The sequence below is a fragment of the Carcharhinus amblyrhynchos genome, chromosome 10 (assembly GCF_965287045.1).
Source record: "Carcharhinus amblyrhynchos chromosome 10, sCarAmb.v2.hapA, whole genome shotgun sequence".
Taxonomy (NCBI): Eukaryota; Metazoa; Chordata; class Chondrichthyes; order Carcharhiniformes; family Carcharhinidae; genus Carcharhinus; species Carcharhinus amblyrhynchos.
The window spans coordinates 78,182,218-78,203,130 of record NC_137333.1 but is presented as its reverse complement, the minus strand read 5'-3'; the positions used below and the strand labels follow the sequence as shown (position 1 = coordinate 78,203,130).

The 20,913-nt window shown below is 45.2% G+C and overlaps 1 protein-coding gene across 1 annotated transcript in view; it reads left to right on the top strand.

Annotated features, from left to right (window-relative positions):
- Window positions 1-222: 222 nt before the first annotated feature.
- Window positions 223-20,913, top strand: part of LOC145349097 (heat shock protein 105 kDa-like) — a 71,333-nt gene continuing 50,642 nt past the window's right edge. The window contains exons 1-2 of the mRNA XM_080197436.1: window positions 223-522; window positions 14,419-14,476. Of these exons, the coding sequence (XP_080053562.1) occupies window positions 416-522; window positions 14,419-14,476 (165 nt within the window). The 5' untranslated portion in view covers window positions 223-415. The remainder of the gene's footprint in view (window positions 523-14,418; window positions 14,477-20,913) is intronic.

Sequence of the window (20,913 nt, the reverse complement as noted above, 5' to 3'; positions counted from 1 at the left end):
GCGGCCAGCGGAAAGAGAGAGCCGCCCACGGGCCGTGGAAGCTTCCAGGCGCCTCTCGGAACTTCCCCGCGTACGTCACAGCGTCCGCGGTCGCCCCGGCGACGGAGGGGCGGGCGGGCCGAACGGCCAGGCTGCCGCGCCCTGATTGGCTGGAAGTGAGGCGAATGCGGATGAGCTGGCGCGCTGTTGGGTGCGGGGGGGAGTGAATGCTGACAGTTTCTGGAACTTTCCCCCTGTGCGCGAGCCAGCCAGTCAGCCGGCTCCGTATTTGAAGTAGAGGAGCGGTCCCGAGGCAGCAGTCAGCGCTGGGTAGCGGTTGATAGAGCAAGACAGGGAGGGTGTTGCGCGAAAGGACAAAGAAAGAAAGATACGATTAAAGTAGCATTGGGGCGACGCGATTCGACTTGACATAAAGATGTCGGTGGTCGGCTTTGACATCGGATCGCAGAACTGCTATACCGCCATCGCTAGAGCGGGAGGCATCGAGACCGTCGCCAATGAGTTCAGTGACAGATGTACCCCGTAAGTAACTTCAGTCAAGGTGTGCCATCGCTTAAAATGATCCGTACCATTCCTGTCACCGTGAAGTGTTTGTGGCTGGATTATTTCTACCTCTTTCGGTGGATTCACGTGTTGAGCATACAATTTTGCGCACATAAGTGTTCCCCCCACCCCCATTTTTTTTTATTCTCATCACACATTTTATTAAGTCAGCAATATTTTTCACCTTTAATGCCCAGTGTTCTTGCTCACCCGTACTAGACTTCAGGAATTTTCTTTTTCATTTGACAACGATGTTGCCAGAGTTCAGTGAAAATAGGATGCTGAGCTTCAAAAAGATGCTATGTAGAGAGCGAAAAAAATCTTAAAATCAAATCTTAAAACATTTGTTCCCATAATCTGGAAAAAGAAACGGGAGCATTTCGCTATGAAGTTATTTCTTTTAATCGAGTTGGAGTTCTGCTTAAAGTGTGGGTTAAATGAAGAATGTGGGATGTTCTGGAAATTTCTAGAAACGAGGAAATGGGACCTGCTCTTTTTTTTCGAGCTGGGCTGTGATCAAGTTTGAAGCCTGAAAATAATTTAGGATTAAACTAATTGTTACAGGTGGGTTGATAACAATTGCCAGGTAATATTTTAATATAAGCAAATTACCGCAGATGCTGGAATCTGAAGCTAGAAGAGAAAATGCTGGAAAATCTCAGCAGTTCTGGCAGCATCTGTAAGGAGAGAAAAGACCTGACATTAAGTCCAGATGACAGGTTTTATTTGAATTATAACATGTATTTGATAATTATTATACAGGTTCTGGATATTGTGTTCACTTGGATAACAGGATTGCTTCAGACCTTGGACTAGTTGTCCTTGCACCAGGTCTCCCCAGGTCCAGGTAATGGTCCCATGTTCAGGGCTACAAGCTACAGGTAAAGGTGAAACCAGAGGTATTGGTGGAAAAGGAAGAACCTTGAGCGACAAAGGTGGAGAAGAGGATGAGTTTCCTTTTGAGCGTACACGAGTGAAGCAACTACCTCATCTATTATTTTCCCTAATGTTACTCAATGTGGCTGAAAAAGTAAGGCATTTACTTCTTGAAAGTGCAGGACTGCAAAGCATGGAAAAATGAGTAGAGAATCTGCCCTTGGGCAGATCGTATATCTTCATTAGGATCTATATGTATGTCTCAGATCAGAGTCCTTAATGTTTGATACACTTTGGTGTAGAAATTCCATCACATCTGGTTAATATTGTGAGCGCATTTTCAACTGAACATGCATATTTTGCAGTCAGATAACCTGTACCAGAAGTGCATAAGAAACAGAACATCACTAAGCTTTTTTATTTTATTCGTCGAATGTGGGCATTGATGGCAAGATCAACATTGTCATCTTTGAGAAGATGGTATGAGCCATCTTCTTAACAGAGTGGCTTGCGAGGCCGTTTGAAGGGCAGATAAGAGTTCAGTATGTTTTGATGGTTTGAAGTTACATTATTGAATCTTGGAATGGCTACAGCACAAAAGGCAGTTTGGCCCATTGTGTCTGTGCCCATTGAGACTTCTTTTTGAAAGCCAGGATTGAGTCTGCCTCCTTTACACCTTTCATCTAGATTATAATTTGTTACTTGAAACATTTTCCCCTCATGTTGCCAAAAGCAAATGGCTCTTGACGTGATTTGGACTTGGGAGAGTTTCTCTTTGGCCCTTAGCGATTTTTGAACACCTTTAACAGATCTCTCTGTCTCCTTGAAGGTGAACAATATCAGATCCTCCAATTTATCTATGTAACTGAAGCCATTGGTCTTTCGAATTAAATGATTGTAAATGATTTCTGCAACTACTCTAATGCCTTCACATCCATTCTAAAGTGTGGCACAATCCTCCAGCTGTGGTTTAACCAGTGCTTTGTGAAGATTCATCATAACTGATTGTCTTCCAATGAGTATATGCTGCTGATGGAATTAATACACTCTTCTAAATTGATGAGCTCGTCCTGCCAAACAGTGCCAAGAATATGTCTGAGGCAATGAAGATAGAAACCGTTTAATCATTTTTCTTGCCTTGTATGTATTGTCCAGATCATACCACTTTTGAGGAGTATAGTGAGCACGCAGGTTTGGACAGACTTGTAGTCTTGTGCTCTCTGTCAAGCGACTGCATTCCACACTGTTAGTCTGCTTGGACATAATGGTTGCAGCTTATTCAGTATATGTCCTATTTCAGATCAAGGGACAGATGCTGTCAGTTGTGGAGCCTAGGTATATGACGATAAGAACAACCTCAAGTTCACATTGTCAATGCTGATGATGGTATGGAAACATCCTGGACCATGACATCTGTCTTCCTGATGTTGATTGTCAACACAGTAAAAAGTCTGACAACACCAGGTTTTAGTCCAACCTATTTATTTGATAATATTCTCACAAGCTTTCGAGGGGTTACCCTCTTCGTGGGTGAGAATATTATCAAATAAATAGGTTGGACTAAAACCTCGTGTTGTCAGACTTTTTACTGTGTTTACGCCAGTCCAACGCCGGCATACCCACATCATGACTACTGTTGATTGTCAAGCCAGATTCCTTATAGGCATGAGGGATCTATCCATTTGCCACTGGAGATATTCCTTTAAATGTAGCATTGTCATCAAAGGACAACTCTGAGGACTCAGCGCATAGTTTGTCTTGAATCTCAGGCAGGCTAGGCTGAACAGCTTTCCATCGTTTTGGTATACAAGTAGATGCCCTCTAACATCAAGATATGACTGCAGGAAAGAAAGGAGTGACATCAAGGTATATGACCTGCACCAGAAGAATAAAAAGTGTCAGTGGCAGAAAACAACCCTATTGAACCCTCGCTGTGGATTTCAAAGCGTTCCCTTGCTCCCCCATTATATTTAACTTTGGCCATCTTGTAGACCAAACAGCAGCTTCATCAGGCAAACAATTTTGCCCAGCAACTTAATTAGGCTGCCTTTGCTCTCATGGCTGAGCTTAGTGAAATAGATTGAAGGCAATATAAAGTGGTCTTTTTGATCACTGCATTTCTTTTGTAGCTGGACTGAATCGATCATCTTGATTGGTTCTGAAGCCACACTAGGATTCAGAATAGATGTGTTCAGTCAAGTTCTGCAGTCTGACCAGGGCAACATGTTCAACATAAATGCTTTAATTTAGTTTTACAGTCGCTGTAGTCAACATTCTTGCGCAGTGTCACAATGTTTGTATGATGCGTATCTTGGGATACTTGCCTCTTGATGGCAAGATGGTGATATAGTGATAATATCTCTTGTTTTATAGAGGCCCAGGTTAATGCTCTTAAGGTATGCATTCAAAATCACACCATAGCATCTGATAACATCTATGAAAAGTGAAACTCAGTAATGGCAACCATGAAACTGTTGTCAATTCCTGTTGTTTAAAAAGGCCCATCTTGTCCACCAATGCCCTTTGGGGAAGAAAATCTGTTATCCTTATATGGCCTACATGTGATTCCAGGTCCATTCTTAAATGGACTATCAAGCCACTCCATTTCAAGGGCATTAGGGATGGGCAATGTGATGACTTCAGCCAAGCTAATGAGGTTGGCTTGCTCGAGTATGAATACCCAAGAAGAAGCACCCGATGAGTCTTAATTGATGGTTAAATCAGGGAGAACATAAGAAATAGGAGCAGGAGTACGCCATCTAGCCTTACTCATGCTCCTATTTGAAGCAGGTGTGTCAGTCTCCCAGTCTGCATTCTGCAGGGAGCAACTGGAGAGCTGGCTGTGTACAGATGTATGGAATAAATAAAGTAACTTGGTGATGGGACTTTCACCTTTTGTGGCGTTATTACAGTGGTGAGGAGGAAAAAAGTGACCTGAAGGAACTTGCTGAATCACTGCACGTATTGAGGGTAAGTCATTGTTGAGAAAACATGCCACTGTTTGGACTCTTTGACACCGCAGTGGAGGACTGGGCTCAATATGTGGAAAGGATGAAGTATTTCTTCAGGGCAAACGACATAACCTCAGATGAGAAACAAAAGGTTATCCTGCTGACTGCGTGTAGACCAGCAGCTTTTGCGATTTACGCACAGTTTAACTTTCCCGGAGGCATTGGAGACACAGTCCTTCCAAGAGTTGTCAAACTTAGTTCAAGAATATTATGACCCTAAGCCACCCCTGATACTTCAGATGCACTGTTTTTACTCCATTTAGAGGAGCGAGAGAGTCAATCACCAGTTTCCTAACAAAGCTAAAATGTCTGGTGGAGGCTTATGAATTCGGGGGGACACTAAATGAGATGCTCCAACACTGGTTGGTGTGCAGAATTAACAATATGACTATACAGAAACGCCTGTTGGTGCACTGTAAACAGGCATTACAGCTGGCCTTGTCATTAGAATAAGCAGAGTGCATGAGCTCCAGGGTATCTTGATGGAGGTAGAGGCCAATACCAGGGGGATTGCCACTACATAGTGGCCCTCCGGAAGGATTTGGATGTGAGAAAGCCCAAGTTTGCCTATAGAATCACACCTGGACAAGGTCAAGTTAAGCCCAGAGTGACAGCAGTTCCTGTAAAACCGCGCCCGACATGACATTGCTATGGTTGCCAGTGTCAGGATGCACAGAAGAAAAGCAAGTCTCCTAAACCAATATAGCCGAAAAGAATACACGGGACAGGAGAATGCACAACCTGGACGCTCGCCCTATTTCTGACGAGGAACAGCTACTGTCGTAGCGATGACAAAATCGGAACACGTCAAATTGTCAGTGAGACTGAATGGAGGTCGACACAGGCGCAGCCACATCGGTCATAGGGGAGATGGATAACAAGATGCACACTGGACTCCAACTCTTAGCCCTGACCAAAAATTTCAGCAAGGCTGAAGACCAATGCGTGAGAACCACTGAAAGTGATGGGTACAACCCATGTGCCAGTTGCTTATGGAAAATGATTAGTTAGGCTCCCATTTAATGGCAGTGGAAGGTTCAGGACCGAGCCTATTGCGGTGAAATTGGCTAAAAGAGATTCCGCTGGATTGGACAAATATCTTCCAGCTGGAAGGAAGAGGAAAGGTGGTGAAGACTTCATAATAATCCATTGTCTGGCATCTGCACACCCCTGCAGTATGATCTGTAACGTTCTTTGGGAGGTCAGAAAGAGTACTGTCAAAAACAGCAGCCAAGGTAAAATTTTAGGAGCAGGCAAAACACATGTTGCTTAGTGAAAAGTCAAGGCTAGTACCTGACTGTATCATGCAGATATCCCCTCTTCTAGAGACAGAGTCGTTGCTATTGAATCATCACAAAGGTTGCCCCTGAATTACTAGTAAATGGCCGTCTTTTTGAAGATGGTGGACATGGGGGTTCCCGTCTCTGGTCCCAGATCCCGGTCAGACAAGCGCCTACAACCTGGCATCCAACTCCTTGAGTCTGGGAGACGCATGGGAAAATCAAAGGGAGACTATCCATTTACGTGGGGCTTTACGAAAAAAGGCACCACAATGGCCCCAGTGTCTTGCAGACAGCAAACAGCTCATCTCCCACTCAATATGTAGTGCAAGGGCCATGCCTTATGGGAAGAGATTGGGTCTGGCCGAATTGGTTGGAAATCTTCAGACTTGATGTAAAGGAATTGTACAAAGAGTTTTCCAAGGATTACGAAAATTAAAAGGGTCCCAGGCCAAGATCTATGTTGACCCTGTCACATTTAGGTATTTCAGAGCAAGACCAGCTCCCTACTACTTGTTGGAGAAGGTAGAAACTGAACTAGGGCACCTTGAAAGTTTAGATATCATAAGGCCTGTGCAAGTTGCAGAACGGGCTGCGCCTGTTGTTGATCAAATTAGTCCCCACAATCAGGTTTCCAAACTTGATACGTATCCCATGCCCAGAAACGTAGTACAGATCTTTGATTTGATAACAACAAGTAGCCAGACATTCTCCAATCTCCAGCTTGAATTAGGTGAGTCCTCCCTGGAAATATGTGACGAACATGCACATGAGATTATAGAGTATGCTTGTTTGCCCTTGGGGTTTAGTCAACATGTGCCAATTTCCAATAACTCAGAAATAGCATTCTTCAAGGGCTACCCAAAGTAGCAGTGTACGTTGATGTCCTGATCATGGGTACTTCAGAACAGGGACAACTGGCAAACTTAAGAGGTCTTGTAGAAATTTTCAAAAAGGGAGAAATGTGTCTTTCAAGTAGATGAAGTAACTTATTTAGGCTACCAGGTAGATGGCAAAAGGTTACATCCAGTGAAGGATAAGGTAAAAGCCATCAAGGGAACACCGTAAGAGTTGAAATCCTTCCCAGGATTAGTAAATTGTTATTGATTTTTTTTATCCTCACTTTCTGCCTTCCATGCCCCTCCCCTTGTCTTGGGGAGGTCTGCAGGCAGAAGTTTTCATTGAAGTCAAATGTCAGCTACCATCGTTGACCCTTGTTATTGGTAGCCTGTGAAAATCTTCTAGAGCACTGCCCTGGAACCGGATAGCTAATGCATAAGTCATCTCCTGTTGCACACAAGCCTAGCTCCTTTACCAGCTCATTGTTCTCCGGAGCATTGAACCTGGTGGCTGTGGCTGTGGTGAGTGACTGATTTAAAGTGAAAACCGCTTTTTTCCTGTACTTCCGGTTCTCGGGGCTTGTTAGAGTGTAGTTTACTTCCGTACCGGAAGTTAGGCCAGGGGATTGTCGTTAAGGGGGAGCGGGGGGTATAAAAAAGGGGTAGCAGTATAGAGCGGGCAGCGTCGGGAGCGGGCAGCGGAGTGAGTGGGAACTGAGTGAGAAGGGCTTTGGCTTGCTGGGCTTAGGCGAGTGCAGGCTTAGAGAAGGTGAGAGTCAGATTCCTACCTTGGGCACTTACAGGAGGTTGGGACATGGCAGGGAATATAGGGAGGAATGTAAGTTGCGTCCGGTGCCACATGTGGGAGTTCCTGGTGGTGTCACGGGTCCCCAAGGTACACATCTGCAGTAAATGTTTAGAACTGCAGCGATTGAGGGCCCGGATCAGGCAACTCGAGGGGCGACTGGAAGATGCGTTTCTAGTTAGGGAGAATGAGGAGATAATGGCTGGGAAACATGAGCAGGAGGAGGTCTCAAGGGCGGAAGAGAAGGGAGGATGGACGACTGTTAGGAGGGGAAAGAGGAAGAAGAAGAGTAGTCAGGGTCCCCCGGCCTCCCCGGAGGCCCCCCAAGGTTCGTCGGCAGGGGCACAGAAAAATAGGAAGGAAGGGGAGACTGATTTAGAGGGACGGAAAGGGTCTGGTAAGGTGATAGTGGTAGGGGATGGGAGGGTCCGAGGGATTGATAGGAGGTTCTGTGGGCAAGGGCGCGACTCCAAGATGGTGGTCTGCCTCCCTGGAGCAGGGGTAAAAGATATAATGGAAAGGGTAGAGGGAATTTTGAAAGGGGAGGGGACCCAGGCAGAGGTCATAGTACATGTAGGGGAGGGGGATATAGGAAGGAGGAGTAGGGGAGAGGTCCGTAGGCAATTTAAGGAGTTGGGGGCCAAACTAAAGGGCAGGACCTCTAGGGTGGCACTGTCTGGGTTGCTGCCCAGTATGAGCAGGGCTAAGAATGACGAGATCATGCAGTTGAATGCATGGTTGAGGGACTGGTGTAGGGTAGAGGGGTTTACTTATGTAGATCATTGGGAGGTGTTTAGGAGAGAAAGGCAACTGTACAGGAGGGGTGGGGAGGATTTGAACGGGAGGGGGACTAGTGTCTTAGCAGGGAGGTTAGCTGGGGTGTTCAGGAATGATTTAAACTAATAGGGAGGGGGGGTGGGGAGGTGGCTGGGAGAGAGACGGGTGAAAGGAAAATTATAAGGGAGAAGGTGGTTCCGAGGGACATTTGTGGGTTGAACTGTGTCTGTTTCAATGCTAGGAGTGTGGCAGGGAAAACGGATGAGCTTAGGGCCTTGATGTTTGTGAGGCAGTTGGATGTGGTGGCTGTAACGGAGACGTGGTTACGGGGAGGGCAGGACTGGCAGCTGAATGTTCCTGGGTACAGGTGTTTTAGGTGTGACAGAGGAGGGTTGAAGAGAGGTGGAGGGGTGGCACTGTTAGTCAAGGAAAACATCACAGTAGTGCGGAGGGAGGGCGATATGGAAGAGATAGGGATTGAGTCGCTGTGGGTGGAGTTGAGGAATAAAAAGGGAGAGATCACACTGCTAGGGGTGTACTATAGGCCACCCAACAGCCCAAAGTCAGTGGAGGAGGGAATTTGCAGGGGCATTTTGGACAGGTGCAGAAAGAATAGAGTGGTTGTAGTGGGTGATTTTAATTTTCCCGGAGTGAATTGGAGGGGGCCTAGAGCTGGGGGTACGGAGGGAGAGGAGTTTGTGAGATGTGTTATGGAAGGGTCGCTAGAACAGTATGTAACTTGCCCGACTAGGGGAGGGGCTATACTGGATTTAGTGTTGGGAAACGAGCCAGGGCAGGTGGGTGAGGTAGAGGTAGGCGAACATGTGGCGAACAGTGACCACAAGTCCGTCTACTTTAGGATAAAAATGGAAAGGGACGAGTGCCGTCCAAGCGGGAGTGTGCTGAACTGGGGAAAGGCGAGCTATGGCAGGATTAGGAGGGAGCTGCAGCAAACTGACTGGGAGGGACTGTTAGCTGGCAAGTCCACGGTTGGCAAGTGGGAGGCTTTTAGGGACAAAATGAAATGGTTGCAGGGGAGGTTTGTTCCGGTTAAGCGAAAGGATGGGAAAGGTAGGATTAGAGAGCCGTGGATTACGGGGGATATTGAAGACTTGGTTAGGAAGAAGAGGGAGGCGTATGATAGGTCAAAACAAATGGGTACGGAGTGTGCGCTGGAGGAATATAGAGAGAGTAGGAGGGAGCTAAAAAGGGGAATTAGAAGGGCGAAGAGAGGGCATGAGATGGCTTTGGCCGGTAGGATTAAGGATAATCCTAAGGCATTTTATTCCTATATTAGAGGCAAGAGAGTAGTTAGAGGGAAAATTGGTCCTCTTAGGGACAAGAGTGGAGAGTTGTGTATTGAGTCGGAGGGAATGGGGGAGCTCCTGAATGAATACTTTGCGTCGGTATTCACGAAGGAGAGGGGTTCGGAATCGTGCGGTCTCTTGGAGGGAGCGGAGGTTCAGTTGCAGGATATAGTTATTACGAGAGAGGAAGTGCTAGGGCTTTTAGGTAGCGTAAGGACGGATAAAGCTCCGGGGCCTGATGGTATTTATCCCAGGCTGCTCAGGGAGGCGAAAGATGAAATTGCTGGGCCTCTGGCGCACATCTTTGTCTCTTCTTTGGACACAGGTGAGGTCCCAGAAGACTGGAGGGTAGCAAATGTGGTCCCGTTGTTCAAAAAAGGTAGTAGGGATAACCCTGGGAATTATAGGCCAGTGAGTTTGACGTCGGTGGTAGGGAAGTTAATGGAAAAAATACTTAGGGGTAGGATGTATGAGCATTTGGAGCGTTGCGATCTGATTAGGGATACGCAACATGGCTTTGTTAGAGGGAGGTCTTGCCTTACGAATCTGGTGGAATTCTTTGAGGAGGTGACAAAAACGGTTGACGATGGGAGAGCCGTTGATGTCATCTACATGGATTTCAGTAAGGCGTTTGACAAAGTCCCTCACGGTAGGCTGGTAGAAAAGGTTAAGGCGCATGGGATACGAGGCCAGGTAGTTAGGTGGATTGAGAACTGGTTGGGAAATAGGAGACAGAGGGTAGTTGTGGAGGGTACCTTGTCGGGCTGGAGGCCAGTGACCAGTGGTGTGCCGCAGGGCTCGGTACTGGGACCTCTCCTCTTTGTAGTCTACATAAATGACTTAGAAGAGGGAGTAGGTGGTGTGATCAGCAAGTTTGCTGATGACACCAAGATGGCAGGGTTGGCGGGTACAGAGCTGGATTGTCAGGTGATACAACAGGATATAGATAGGTTGGTGCAGTGGGCAGATAGGTGGCAGATGGCATTTAATCCTGACAAATGCGAGGTGATGCATTTTGGAAGGAATAATGCAGAGAGGAGTTATGTGATAAAAGGTAGGCCGATTAGGAGTATAGATGTACAGAGAGACCTGGGAGTGCAGGTCCACAAATCCATGAAGGTTGTGTCACAAGTGGAGAACGTTGTTAGGAAGGCTTATGGGATGTTAGCCTTTATAGGAAGGGGCTTAGAGTATAAAAGCTGCCGTCTAATGCTTCAGTTATACAGAACGTTGGTTAGACCGCATTTGGAGTACTGCGTCCAGTTCTGGTCACCTTATTACCGGAAGGACGTGGAGTCTCTGGAAAGGGTGCAGAGGAGGTTTACCAGGATGTTGCCTGGCATGGGGGGACTGGGTTACGAGGAGAGACTGAAGAGACTGGGGCTATTCTCCTTGGAAAGAAGGAGATTGAGAGGGGACATGATAGAGGTATATAAGATACTGAAGGGAATAGATAGAGTTAATAGTGAGAGACTGCTCCCTAGACTGGGTACGAACACAAGAGGTCATCAATTAAGGGTGAGGGGGGGGAGGTATAATTTGGAGGTAAGAGGAAGGTTCTTTACACAGAGAGTTGTGGGGGTCTGGAATGCGCTACCGAGTAGGGTGGTGGAGGCAGGCACGTTGGACTCGTTTAAGATGCAGTTAGATAGGCATATGAGTGAAACGGGAATGGAGGGATATGGTAGGGGCTATTAAATAGGGTAAACCTCGGGAGACACCGGAAGGGCAGGCTGTATAACTAATATGTTTTGTCTTTATTCCACAGGTGGAGGTCCACCTCGTGTCAAGCGAGGGGCATGCACACGGCAGGTTGTGCGTGGGCTGCTCTTGGAAGTCCAGGAGTGGCCTAGTACTTCATGTTGGTGTGTGTGCTTGATCCTGGACCGATAGACGGGCACCGCAACAGCTCAGTGACTAGCACTGCTAGCTGTGCAGATACATGGATTTGGGCCTGTGTCTGTGGGAGTTTGCGCATTCTCCCTGTGGTTGCGTGGGTTTCCTCCGGGCGCTCCGGTTTCCTCCCACACCCCAAAGATGTGCTCTTAGGCTAATTGGTTTCCACCAAATTGACACTATTTCTTCCCTGAATCTGACTGAGTAGGGTCCCATTCGTAGACATGCAGGGTAGAATAGGTGTAGGGCGTTGCGGCGGCGCGGGCTCGTTGGGCCGAAGGGCCTGTTTCCCGTGCTGGGTTGTTCTTTGTTCTTTGTTCTTTGTTAGCTCCATGGCTCTAACATTCATTGTTAAGAAGTGTTTCAAAAGGCTAGTCATGGCTCCCATCAACTCTGGTCTCCACGATAGGTCTAAAGCAGAAGCTATCTCCCTGTCCCTGAACTCAATCTTAGAATGCCTAGATGACGAAGACACTTGTGTTAGACTCCTATTTATTGACTACAAGTGCTATTGCAATTGTATAGGATGTTGGTGAGACCACATGTCGAGTATTGTGTCCATGTTTTAGTCTCTTTATTTGAGGAAGGCTTTGGTTGCATTGGAGGCAGTTCAGAGAAGGTTCACCAGATTGATTCTGGGGATGAAGTGGTTGAATGTGACGAATGATTAAACACTGGGCTTGTACTCGCTGGAGTTTTAAAAGGATGAGGGGGAATCGGATCTAGATATAATATTTTAAGAGGGACTAATAAAGTAAATATAGACCAAATATTTCCTCTTATGGAGTAATCTAGAACAAGAGGTCACAGGTGTAGGTTGTGAGACGATAAATTTAAAACTGAGATGAGGAGTAACTACTCAGAGGGTCGTGAATTTGTGGAGCTCGCTGTCCCTTAGCAGTGGAATCTGAATCAATAAATGGTTTCAAGAGGGAAATAGACATTTTTCTAATCAAAGAAAAAGAGAAAGAGGGATATGAGGAACAGGTGAGGAGGTGGATTTGAGATAAGGAAGAGATCAACCATGATCTGATTTAATGACGGAGCAGGCTCGAAGAACTGAACTTTCCTGCTTCTGCTCCTAATTTCTATGTTCCTACAGCTTAACCTTCAACACCATTAACCCTACAAAACGTATCACCAAACTTCTTGGCCTGGAGCTTGGCTTCTATAACTGGGTCCTATACTTCCTTACTCACAGACTGCAATCAAAAACAGTAAGTACTTCCTCCACAATTATCCTCAACATTGCTACCCAGAAGGTTGTCAGGAAGTGATAGTAGAAGACATGCCCTTGTCTCTCAACAGGGATGAATTGGAAATGGTCACGTGTTCAAGTTTCTGGCTGCCTAGATCACCACCAGCTTGTCCTGGTCCCTCCATGCCGATGCTATAGTTAAAGCCTACCAACACCTCTACTTCCTCTGAAGACACAAGGAAATTCAGCAAGTTTGCTATGACTCTCTCCAGTTTTTACAGATGCACCATTGAAAGCATCCTTTCTGGATGTATCACAGCTTGGTATGGCTCCTGCTGTGACCAAGACTGCAAGAAACTCAGTCTATCACGCAAACCAGCCTCCCATCCATTGACTTGATCTACACTTCCCCCTGCCTCAGAACAGCGAGCATAATCAAGGACCCACGCACCCAGGACAAGCTCTCTCCCACCTTTTGGGAAAAGATACAAAATTCTGAGGTCACATACCAATGGACTCAAGAACAACTTCATCTGTCATCAGATGTTTGAATGGACCTACCATATATTAAGTTGATCTAGGGTGCAAAATGTAGTGTTGCACCCTCCCCATTCCTTCTCCTGTATGTACTCTGAACAATATGCTTTGTCTGTATAGTGTGCAAGAAACAATACTTTTCACTATTCCTATACATGTGACAATGAATCAAAAAGCGTTAGAAGATGTTGTGATGACACTCAGAATTTTGGAGGTGTTGCCAGTGTTCGCAAGGCAGATTAAGGCCTGAACGCACATGCATCCAATCTTTGTCTAAAATAAAACATATGATCCTACATAGTGGATTCCAAGGATCGCCCTATGAAAAAACGAAACTCTACCTAGCTAAGAAAGACGAGCTTACAGAGGACTGGATCTTTGGGGGTCTCGAATAGTTTCTCCACCCCAGGGTAGCGTCCAATATGAGTAGAGCTACATAATAGCCATCCTGAAATAATCAAATGAAAATGCTGACCAGGAGATCCATTGGTGGCCTGGCCTTGACACAGACATTACAAATTTGTGCCAAGAAAATCAGAAACTCTCACCCCACCCCCATGGGAGTGGCCTAGCAGGCCGTGGGTGCATGTATATGTGGACTTTGCAGGGCATGTTGTGTGTTCTGTTTTTAATCATGGTAGATGCACGCTTCAAGTGGTTTGAGGTGCACCACATGTGTTCCATGACTTGAGCTACGATCAAGAAATCATGACAAAGCTTTTGTATGCATGGAATACCAGAAGCCCTGACAGTAGCCTTTACTAGTCATGATTTCCAGAACTTAATGGTTTCTAGTAGTATCCAACATATCTCACTCTTTTTCAAAGGGATTGGCAAAGCAGGTATTTGAAACCTTCAAATGTGGCATGAAGAAACAACCAATGGTATCATGGAGACTGAATTGGCACAATTTATGTTTGACTAAAGGACCAGGCTGAATGATAGCCGCTTCATACCAGGCTGAGTCTTCTGTTCCCAAACCAGGCAGGGAGGTTGGGGTCCCAAGCAGAGAATCAAAGTCGCAATTTTTATGGTAAATGAGGATGTAGGTGTGGGAAATGTGGCTGGTTTCTTGCCATCCCCAATACATTACTCAATAAATAGTGAGAATCGAAAGATTGTGTATTTCTTAGCACACTTCGATGTTCAGGAGGTGATAACATTTGATACGAATTAATTGGCCACAGTTGCAACAGGATTGATTTTATTGCTACACTCCAGCTAGCCAAAATTTTGAACTCAGAACAAATTCCCTCCCTAAAGAGGCCATGTGTAGAATCCAGATTAATTTTGAAAAAATGTTGATTTGCTATTCATACACAGAAATATAATATTTTTTTCCACTTTAGGGCAGTTGTATCTTTTGGGTCGAAGAGCAGAGCTGTTGGAGTTGCAGCTAAAACTCAGGTAACTTCTTTCTATTAAGATTTTCATAGAAGTTTTATGTATATGGAATTTCCTTGTTAGTCTTGAGTTAATAACTCATATTTAATTAGACAGACACCATTTAGTCACCAGATAATATGCTTTACACCGTACCATGCATTCCTACTGTTAATTCCTAAACATGTATTATAGGGAGGAGATGTAGGTTGGGGAGGGAAGAGATGCTGCCTGTTATGCAAGTTGGGGAAAGAAAGGGAGAATGAAATTATGGATCACATATTCAAATATACCATCATAGAGTATGTTGTGAATTGTTACCATGACAACTTGTGTTTTTCCAGAATTAATAGGGGTTTTGGCTTGATGCATCAAAATAATGGCTCTGCAATTGAGTACTGCAGCTTATGGGAACTGAGACTACTGTTCGATGCAACAGATTTATTTTGTTCTTTCGAAGAGTTTAATTTGGAATTTATTTCAAAAATCTATTTAACACTTTTATTTTGCCACAGGTGGTTCAACCTTAACAAAAGGTTTGGCACAATGGTTAGTTCTGCTGCCTCACAGCGCCAGGGACCCAGGTTTAATACTGGTCTTGGGTGGCTGTGTGGCGTTTGACACATTCTCCTCATGTTGCATGGGTCTCCTCTGGGTCCTGTAGTTTCCTCCCACATTCCAAAGAGACTAGGTGGATTGGTTGTGCTAAATTGCCCTAGAGTTTAGGTGAAGTGGATTGGATACAGTGGACATGCTGGGTTGCAGGGATGGGGTCGACCTGGGTGAGATGTTCTGAAGATCAATGCAGACCCGATCGGCTGACCGGCCTCCTACACTGTAGGGATTTTAACTTTCCTAGTCATTTCTTTCTACATGTACAGGAATATTAAAACTGCAGCTAATGTGAGAAAAGGAGTAAGAAAAATGGTGAAGGCTGTAGGATAGATGCAAAACGGTGGCACAATCCAAGATGAATAATGTGGTGTTTTTCTATTTGGAAACTCCATTCTGTTTCTAAAAAGCAAGTTGATCATTGGTTCTGTTGGGAGTTTGTGTTGGTACTAAAGCATACCCTGTGCCATATCCTCTTAGAGATTCTTGACATCTCCAAGAAAATAATGTATTTAGCAATCATTCCAAGACATGCAAATCATCTGTGAATATTACGTTTTAGGATTGTAACAGAATAATACATAATGAACAGCTTAAAACCCAGTTCCATGACTCTAGAAAGTTTGCAAAACTAATAGGTCAGCATATGCATAAGAAACTAGGGGGCAAAAATTTCAGTTGTGTGGCTTCTAGTGGTGCTCTAAAGGCCTACTGGAATTTTTCAAATACATGTGCCAGTAGTCACTTTCTGTGCAGCTAGTGTGGCATCATGAAGTGGAGTGGTGCATGCATCTATCCTCTGCATGCACCCATAGACCTTAACGGGCGTGGTCATTATACCAGTGACATAAACAGGATGATTTTACACCAGAATATAAAGTTTGGTCAATCTATGCACAGACAATCTTCGTTAATCAAGTATCATGAAGCAAAGTCTTTTCTGAGAGCCAGTTGCAAGTTTGAATGTACTGTGGTGATTGATGGAACATTTTAGGAGGTTTTTTGCTGACTGCAAGAAGGAAGATAGAAAACAATACTGTACACTGACACGGGAGTAGTAGTTGCTGGATGTGGAGAGGAGGAGAGCAAAGTAAAGGAGGGCTCCCTAGAGAAGAGTTTGTCCTACCCGCTAAAGGATCTTCTGGGAGCACCATTCCTACTTAGCAATGAGTCAGGAGTAATGCCTGCAGAAACTGGGGTAGGCAGAAAGTGGAGTTAAAGCAACAATCCAATCAACCATGATGCTGTTGAATGGCAGAGCAAGCTTGCAGGTTGAATGGCCAATTCCTGTTGTTAATTCATATGCTGTAGAGTTATTGTAGTAATGTCAGTTTCTTCATGCCAGCCAATCGTGGGCTGTAACTGGGGTGTACTTGTGGTTCTATCAATAAGGATAGTGCAGCAGGATGGGAGAATCTTACGGCCGGGCGTGCACGGGGTTCGTGCATGTGTTCCCACCTTGAGCGCATCTCTGAGCGCTGGATTTCTGGCGCTGTCAGATCTGTGCTGAAAACTGGCAGGAAGACCAGGTAAATCATTTTAATCTGTTAATGTAATTAGCAGGCTTGGGGTTGAATTCTCTGGGCACGCTAGCATCTCACACCCCGCCAGCATGTTTCAGTCTAGTGGGGTTTGCACAAGTACCCCACTTTTGGGGACCTAGCAGGACGACCCCGCTGGAGTGAACGTGGGGCAATCAGGTGGGGGTGCTGGAGATCGGAGTGACCCAGGATTGGAGAAGGTGGGGTCGAGGCTGGCTCGGGAATGGTCGGACAGGGCTGCAATCAGGCTGAAGGTTTGGGGGGCAGCATTGTGGGGTCCCGGGCTGGCCTGTGATCGAGCTGGACAACCAAAAGGAGGCTGACAGTGTGGAGCCACTACGCATGTGCAGAGGCCCACTGGTTTTGGCCTACTGTGTGGCAATATGCCACACCCTCTGAAATCTAATGATATTCATGCTGGTGGCTTCTGCATTGCATAGAGTATGAAAAATTCTAGTGTGAACTACCACTGGAAAAAAACAGCGTGAATTGCCCCAGTTTCCCCGCAAATTCGACACTTCGAATTTTTTGGGGAGAATTCCACCCTGTGTGTCATTACGTGCAAATTAGTACTTATAAAATTGTGTAAAGGTGGACTCCAGTTCTATCACCAAGCTTATTGGAGTATAAATGGTAGGAGAGGATGTTTACTTAAAAGCAAAGGTTGGAAATTAAAAAGTATTTTCTCACAAAACTGAAATCCTAGTGACCTTTGTGGAAAATAGTAGAAAGCTGCAATTTGGCAGGTTATAATTTGGTGTCCTCAGTTCTGAGCCATATAGTCAATGGAAGACTTAATGGACATGAGTTCAAACCCTACCAAGGAGAATGCAAGATATGGATGTGGCATGATCACATTCTTGTAGAATCAGAATTAGATATTTTGTGAGATTGCCAGTCAGTTAGACTGCAAGAAAAATGATTTGATAAATGCCTAGGTGTGTTCAAAATTTGATAGATTTCAGCAAATAGGCTTGTCTGTGGAAGAGTACCAAATTCAAGTTGGTGATCCCTGGATCAGTACTAGCATTTGAAGCAGTGGTTTGTGCTGAAGGCAACTATTTCTAACAGATGTTAGTTCCCAAAGAAGGAGACTCCTATGGCTGCTGCCTTAAAATTACTGGGGAAACAGTAATTTCCTTTAGCCTCCATAGAACAATTGAGACATTCTGCGGTAACACAAATCATAAACTCTGATTACTCAATTTCAAGACGTTCACAAACTGGATGCCAACACCAATACAATGGAGGTATTAAAAGACTGAAATGAAGGTGAAGGCACCTTTTTAATAGACGTGACAATACAGCAGATGACAAAGTTGGAGTACTAATAATGGGCAAATGAGAATTAACTTTTTAAGCAAAACAAAGTGGAGAGGCAGGATCCTCAAACTGGTACATTACAGGAGGATCAAGATGATGATGAATCCACACAAATTGTATTGGTCACCATAGAAATCTTTTAGTCCTGTGAATGTTAAATCCAGACTGTGCAGTACTTGATGGTTCTTGTACTTTTAATAGTAATGATATCAACAGTTTTTTCACTCTATTTATTAAATGTTAAAAATTCAGCTAAACATTGCACATCTAGACTAGAATGTGAGGGGTGAATCCTTAGTGCCAGGGAGTGCACTAGGTGAGTGGAATGTGCTGTATTAAGAGGTATGCAAGGTGCTGTGTTGGATGTACCATCTCCTGAAAGTGGGCCTGGAACAACCCATTTTCACCTACTTCCAATCCTTCCTGAAGCTCATTCATGAAGGCTTCCTCCTCCCCTCAGCAAAAACAGGATCTCTTTCCTACCCTCCATCTATTTGACTTGTGTCTGGTGGTGTTGCTGAAGTGGACAGGCCTTTCCTAGTCATGGTTCTACATTTTTCTTGTATCTAAGTAATCCAAGGTGATTATTGCAACTTTTTTTTTGTTCCATGCCATTTTAAAAAAAGGAAAGCTGGCATTTTTTTTATATTGAACATTTGATTAGTTCAGAACACTACTCTTCCCCCTACAGCATGCAGAGGACACTGGTAATACTATAGTAATCATGCTTCATGAGGCAGCTACTCTACAATCATGGAGATGAGTGGGAGCACCAATTTTACATGTGTCCATTTCTTTTGAAACCAACAGAGGCAGGTTGCAAATTGTGATCCCATTGTCCAGCAGATGGTGCTTCACAATCTTAGCCCTAGCATTTTCCAAGAAGATGGCAAGATCTAAAAAAGTTGAGATTACAGGTTGTTGAAGGCAGGTGTTGCAGTTTGCCTCTTGCCTGCATTTGTTTTGCTAAACGTTATTGGCAACAAAAAAACTTTGTTACATACTGTGTTTTAGCAAGGTGCATTACAGGAGCATTATAACACCAAACACATTGCAGTAGGTCAGATAATGAAGTGCTTAATCAGAGAAGTAAAGAGTAGTTTAAAAAGGAAAGTGGTAAAAAATCAGAAGGCGTGATCTTACCTGCCATTCATGCTGTACTCCCGCTGCAACGAGGTTGGAGAATTGGCGGCCGGCCAAAACTCTGTTCGCTGCGGTGGTATGAGAAATTCTCGTTAGAGAATGGGAAGTGTAGAGTGGGTATTTCGAACATAAGGCCCTAGGCAGTTGCAGGCACAGCTACCGATAGAGAAATTAAAACTAGGAATGGAGTGGGTATTTCGAACATAAGGCCCTAGGCAGTTGCAGGCACAGCTACCGATAGAGAAATTAAAACTAGGAATGGTCAAAACCAGATATAGAATAGTGTACATACCTTTTGAGGATTATGGAGGAGATCGTAGACATAAGAACATAAGAAATAGGAGCAGGAGTAGGCCATCCAGCCCTTCGAGCCTGCCCCGCCATTCAATAAGATCATGGCTGATCTGTCGTGGCTCAGTTCCACTTTCCCGCCCTCTCCCCATAACCCTTAATCCCCTCTCTTATCAAAAACCCATCAACCCGCGTCTTAAAAATATTTAGCGAGGCAGCCTCCACCACTTCAACGGGCAGAGAATTCCAGAGATTCACCACCCTTTGAGTGAAGAAGTTCCTCCTCAACTCCGTTCTAAACCGCCCCCCTTTATCTTGAGGCTGTGCCCCCTAGTCCTACTGTCCTTTCTGAGCGGGAAGAGTCTCTCCACCTCTATCCTATCCATCCCATTCATCATCTTATACGTCTCAATGAGATCTCCCCTCATTCTTCTAAACTCTAACGAGTACAAGCCTAGTTTATTCAGCCTCTCCTCATAGCTCAACCCCCTCAACTCCGGTATCAGCCTAGTAAACCTCCTCTGCACTCCCTCCAAGGCCAAAATATCTTTGTGCAGGTGCGGCGCCCAAAACTGCACACAGTACTCCAGCTGCGGCCTCACCAATGCCCTATACAGCTGCAGCAAGACCTCCCTACTTTTATATTCAATCCCCCTCGCTATGAAGGCCAGCATCCCATTTGCCTTCCTGACCACCTGCTGCACCTGCAAGCTGGGTTTTTGCGACTCATGCACAAGGACCCCTAGGTCCCTCTGCACCGTCGCCTGCTGCAGTTTTTCGCCACGTAAGTAATAATCCTTCCTACCATTATTCCTACCAAAGTGGACCACCTCACACTTGCCAACATTAAATTCCATTTGCCATTTCCTGGCCCATTCGCCCAGCCTATCTAGATCCTTCTGCAGACTCTCCACACCCTCCGCACAATTTGCCGTTCCCCCAATCTTGGTGTCATCAGCGAATTTCGACACCCTACATTCGGTTCCCTCCTCCAGATCATCTATATAAATGGTAAAAAGCTGAGGCCCCAGCACCGACCCCTGGGGCACTCCACTAGTCACCATCCGCCAATCTGAATAGCACCCGTTGACCCCCACTCTCTGCCTCCTATTTGACAACCAATCCTCTATCCACGCTAACACCCTACCCCCAACTCCATGTCCCTCGACCTTCTGCAATAACCTCTTGTGAGGTACTTACAGAGGGGTAAAGCCATGGAGCGATCTAGAAACCAGGATGAGAATTTTAAAATCCAGATGTTGCGTGGCTTGGGAGCCTTTATCGGTGAGCACAGGTTGAAAGGGACTTGATGATCAGAGTTAAGACATAGGCAGCAGACTGTTGGATAACTTTGAGTTTACAGGGTAGAATATTGAAGACCAGTTAGGGATGCATTGGAATAATGGCATCTAATGATAAAAGAAGCATGAGAGTTTCAGAAGCAGATCGGCTGAAGTGGAGGCAAAGTTAGGTTATGTTATAAAGTACAAATCAACAGTCTTTGTGATGGCAAGAAAAATATTGGAAGCTCCTCTCTGGGTCAATTGGGGC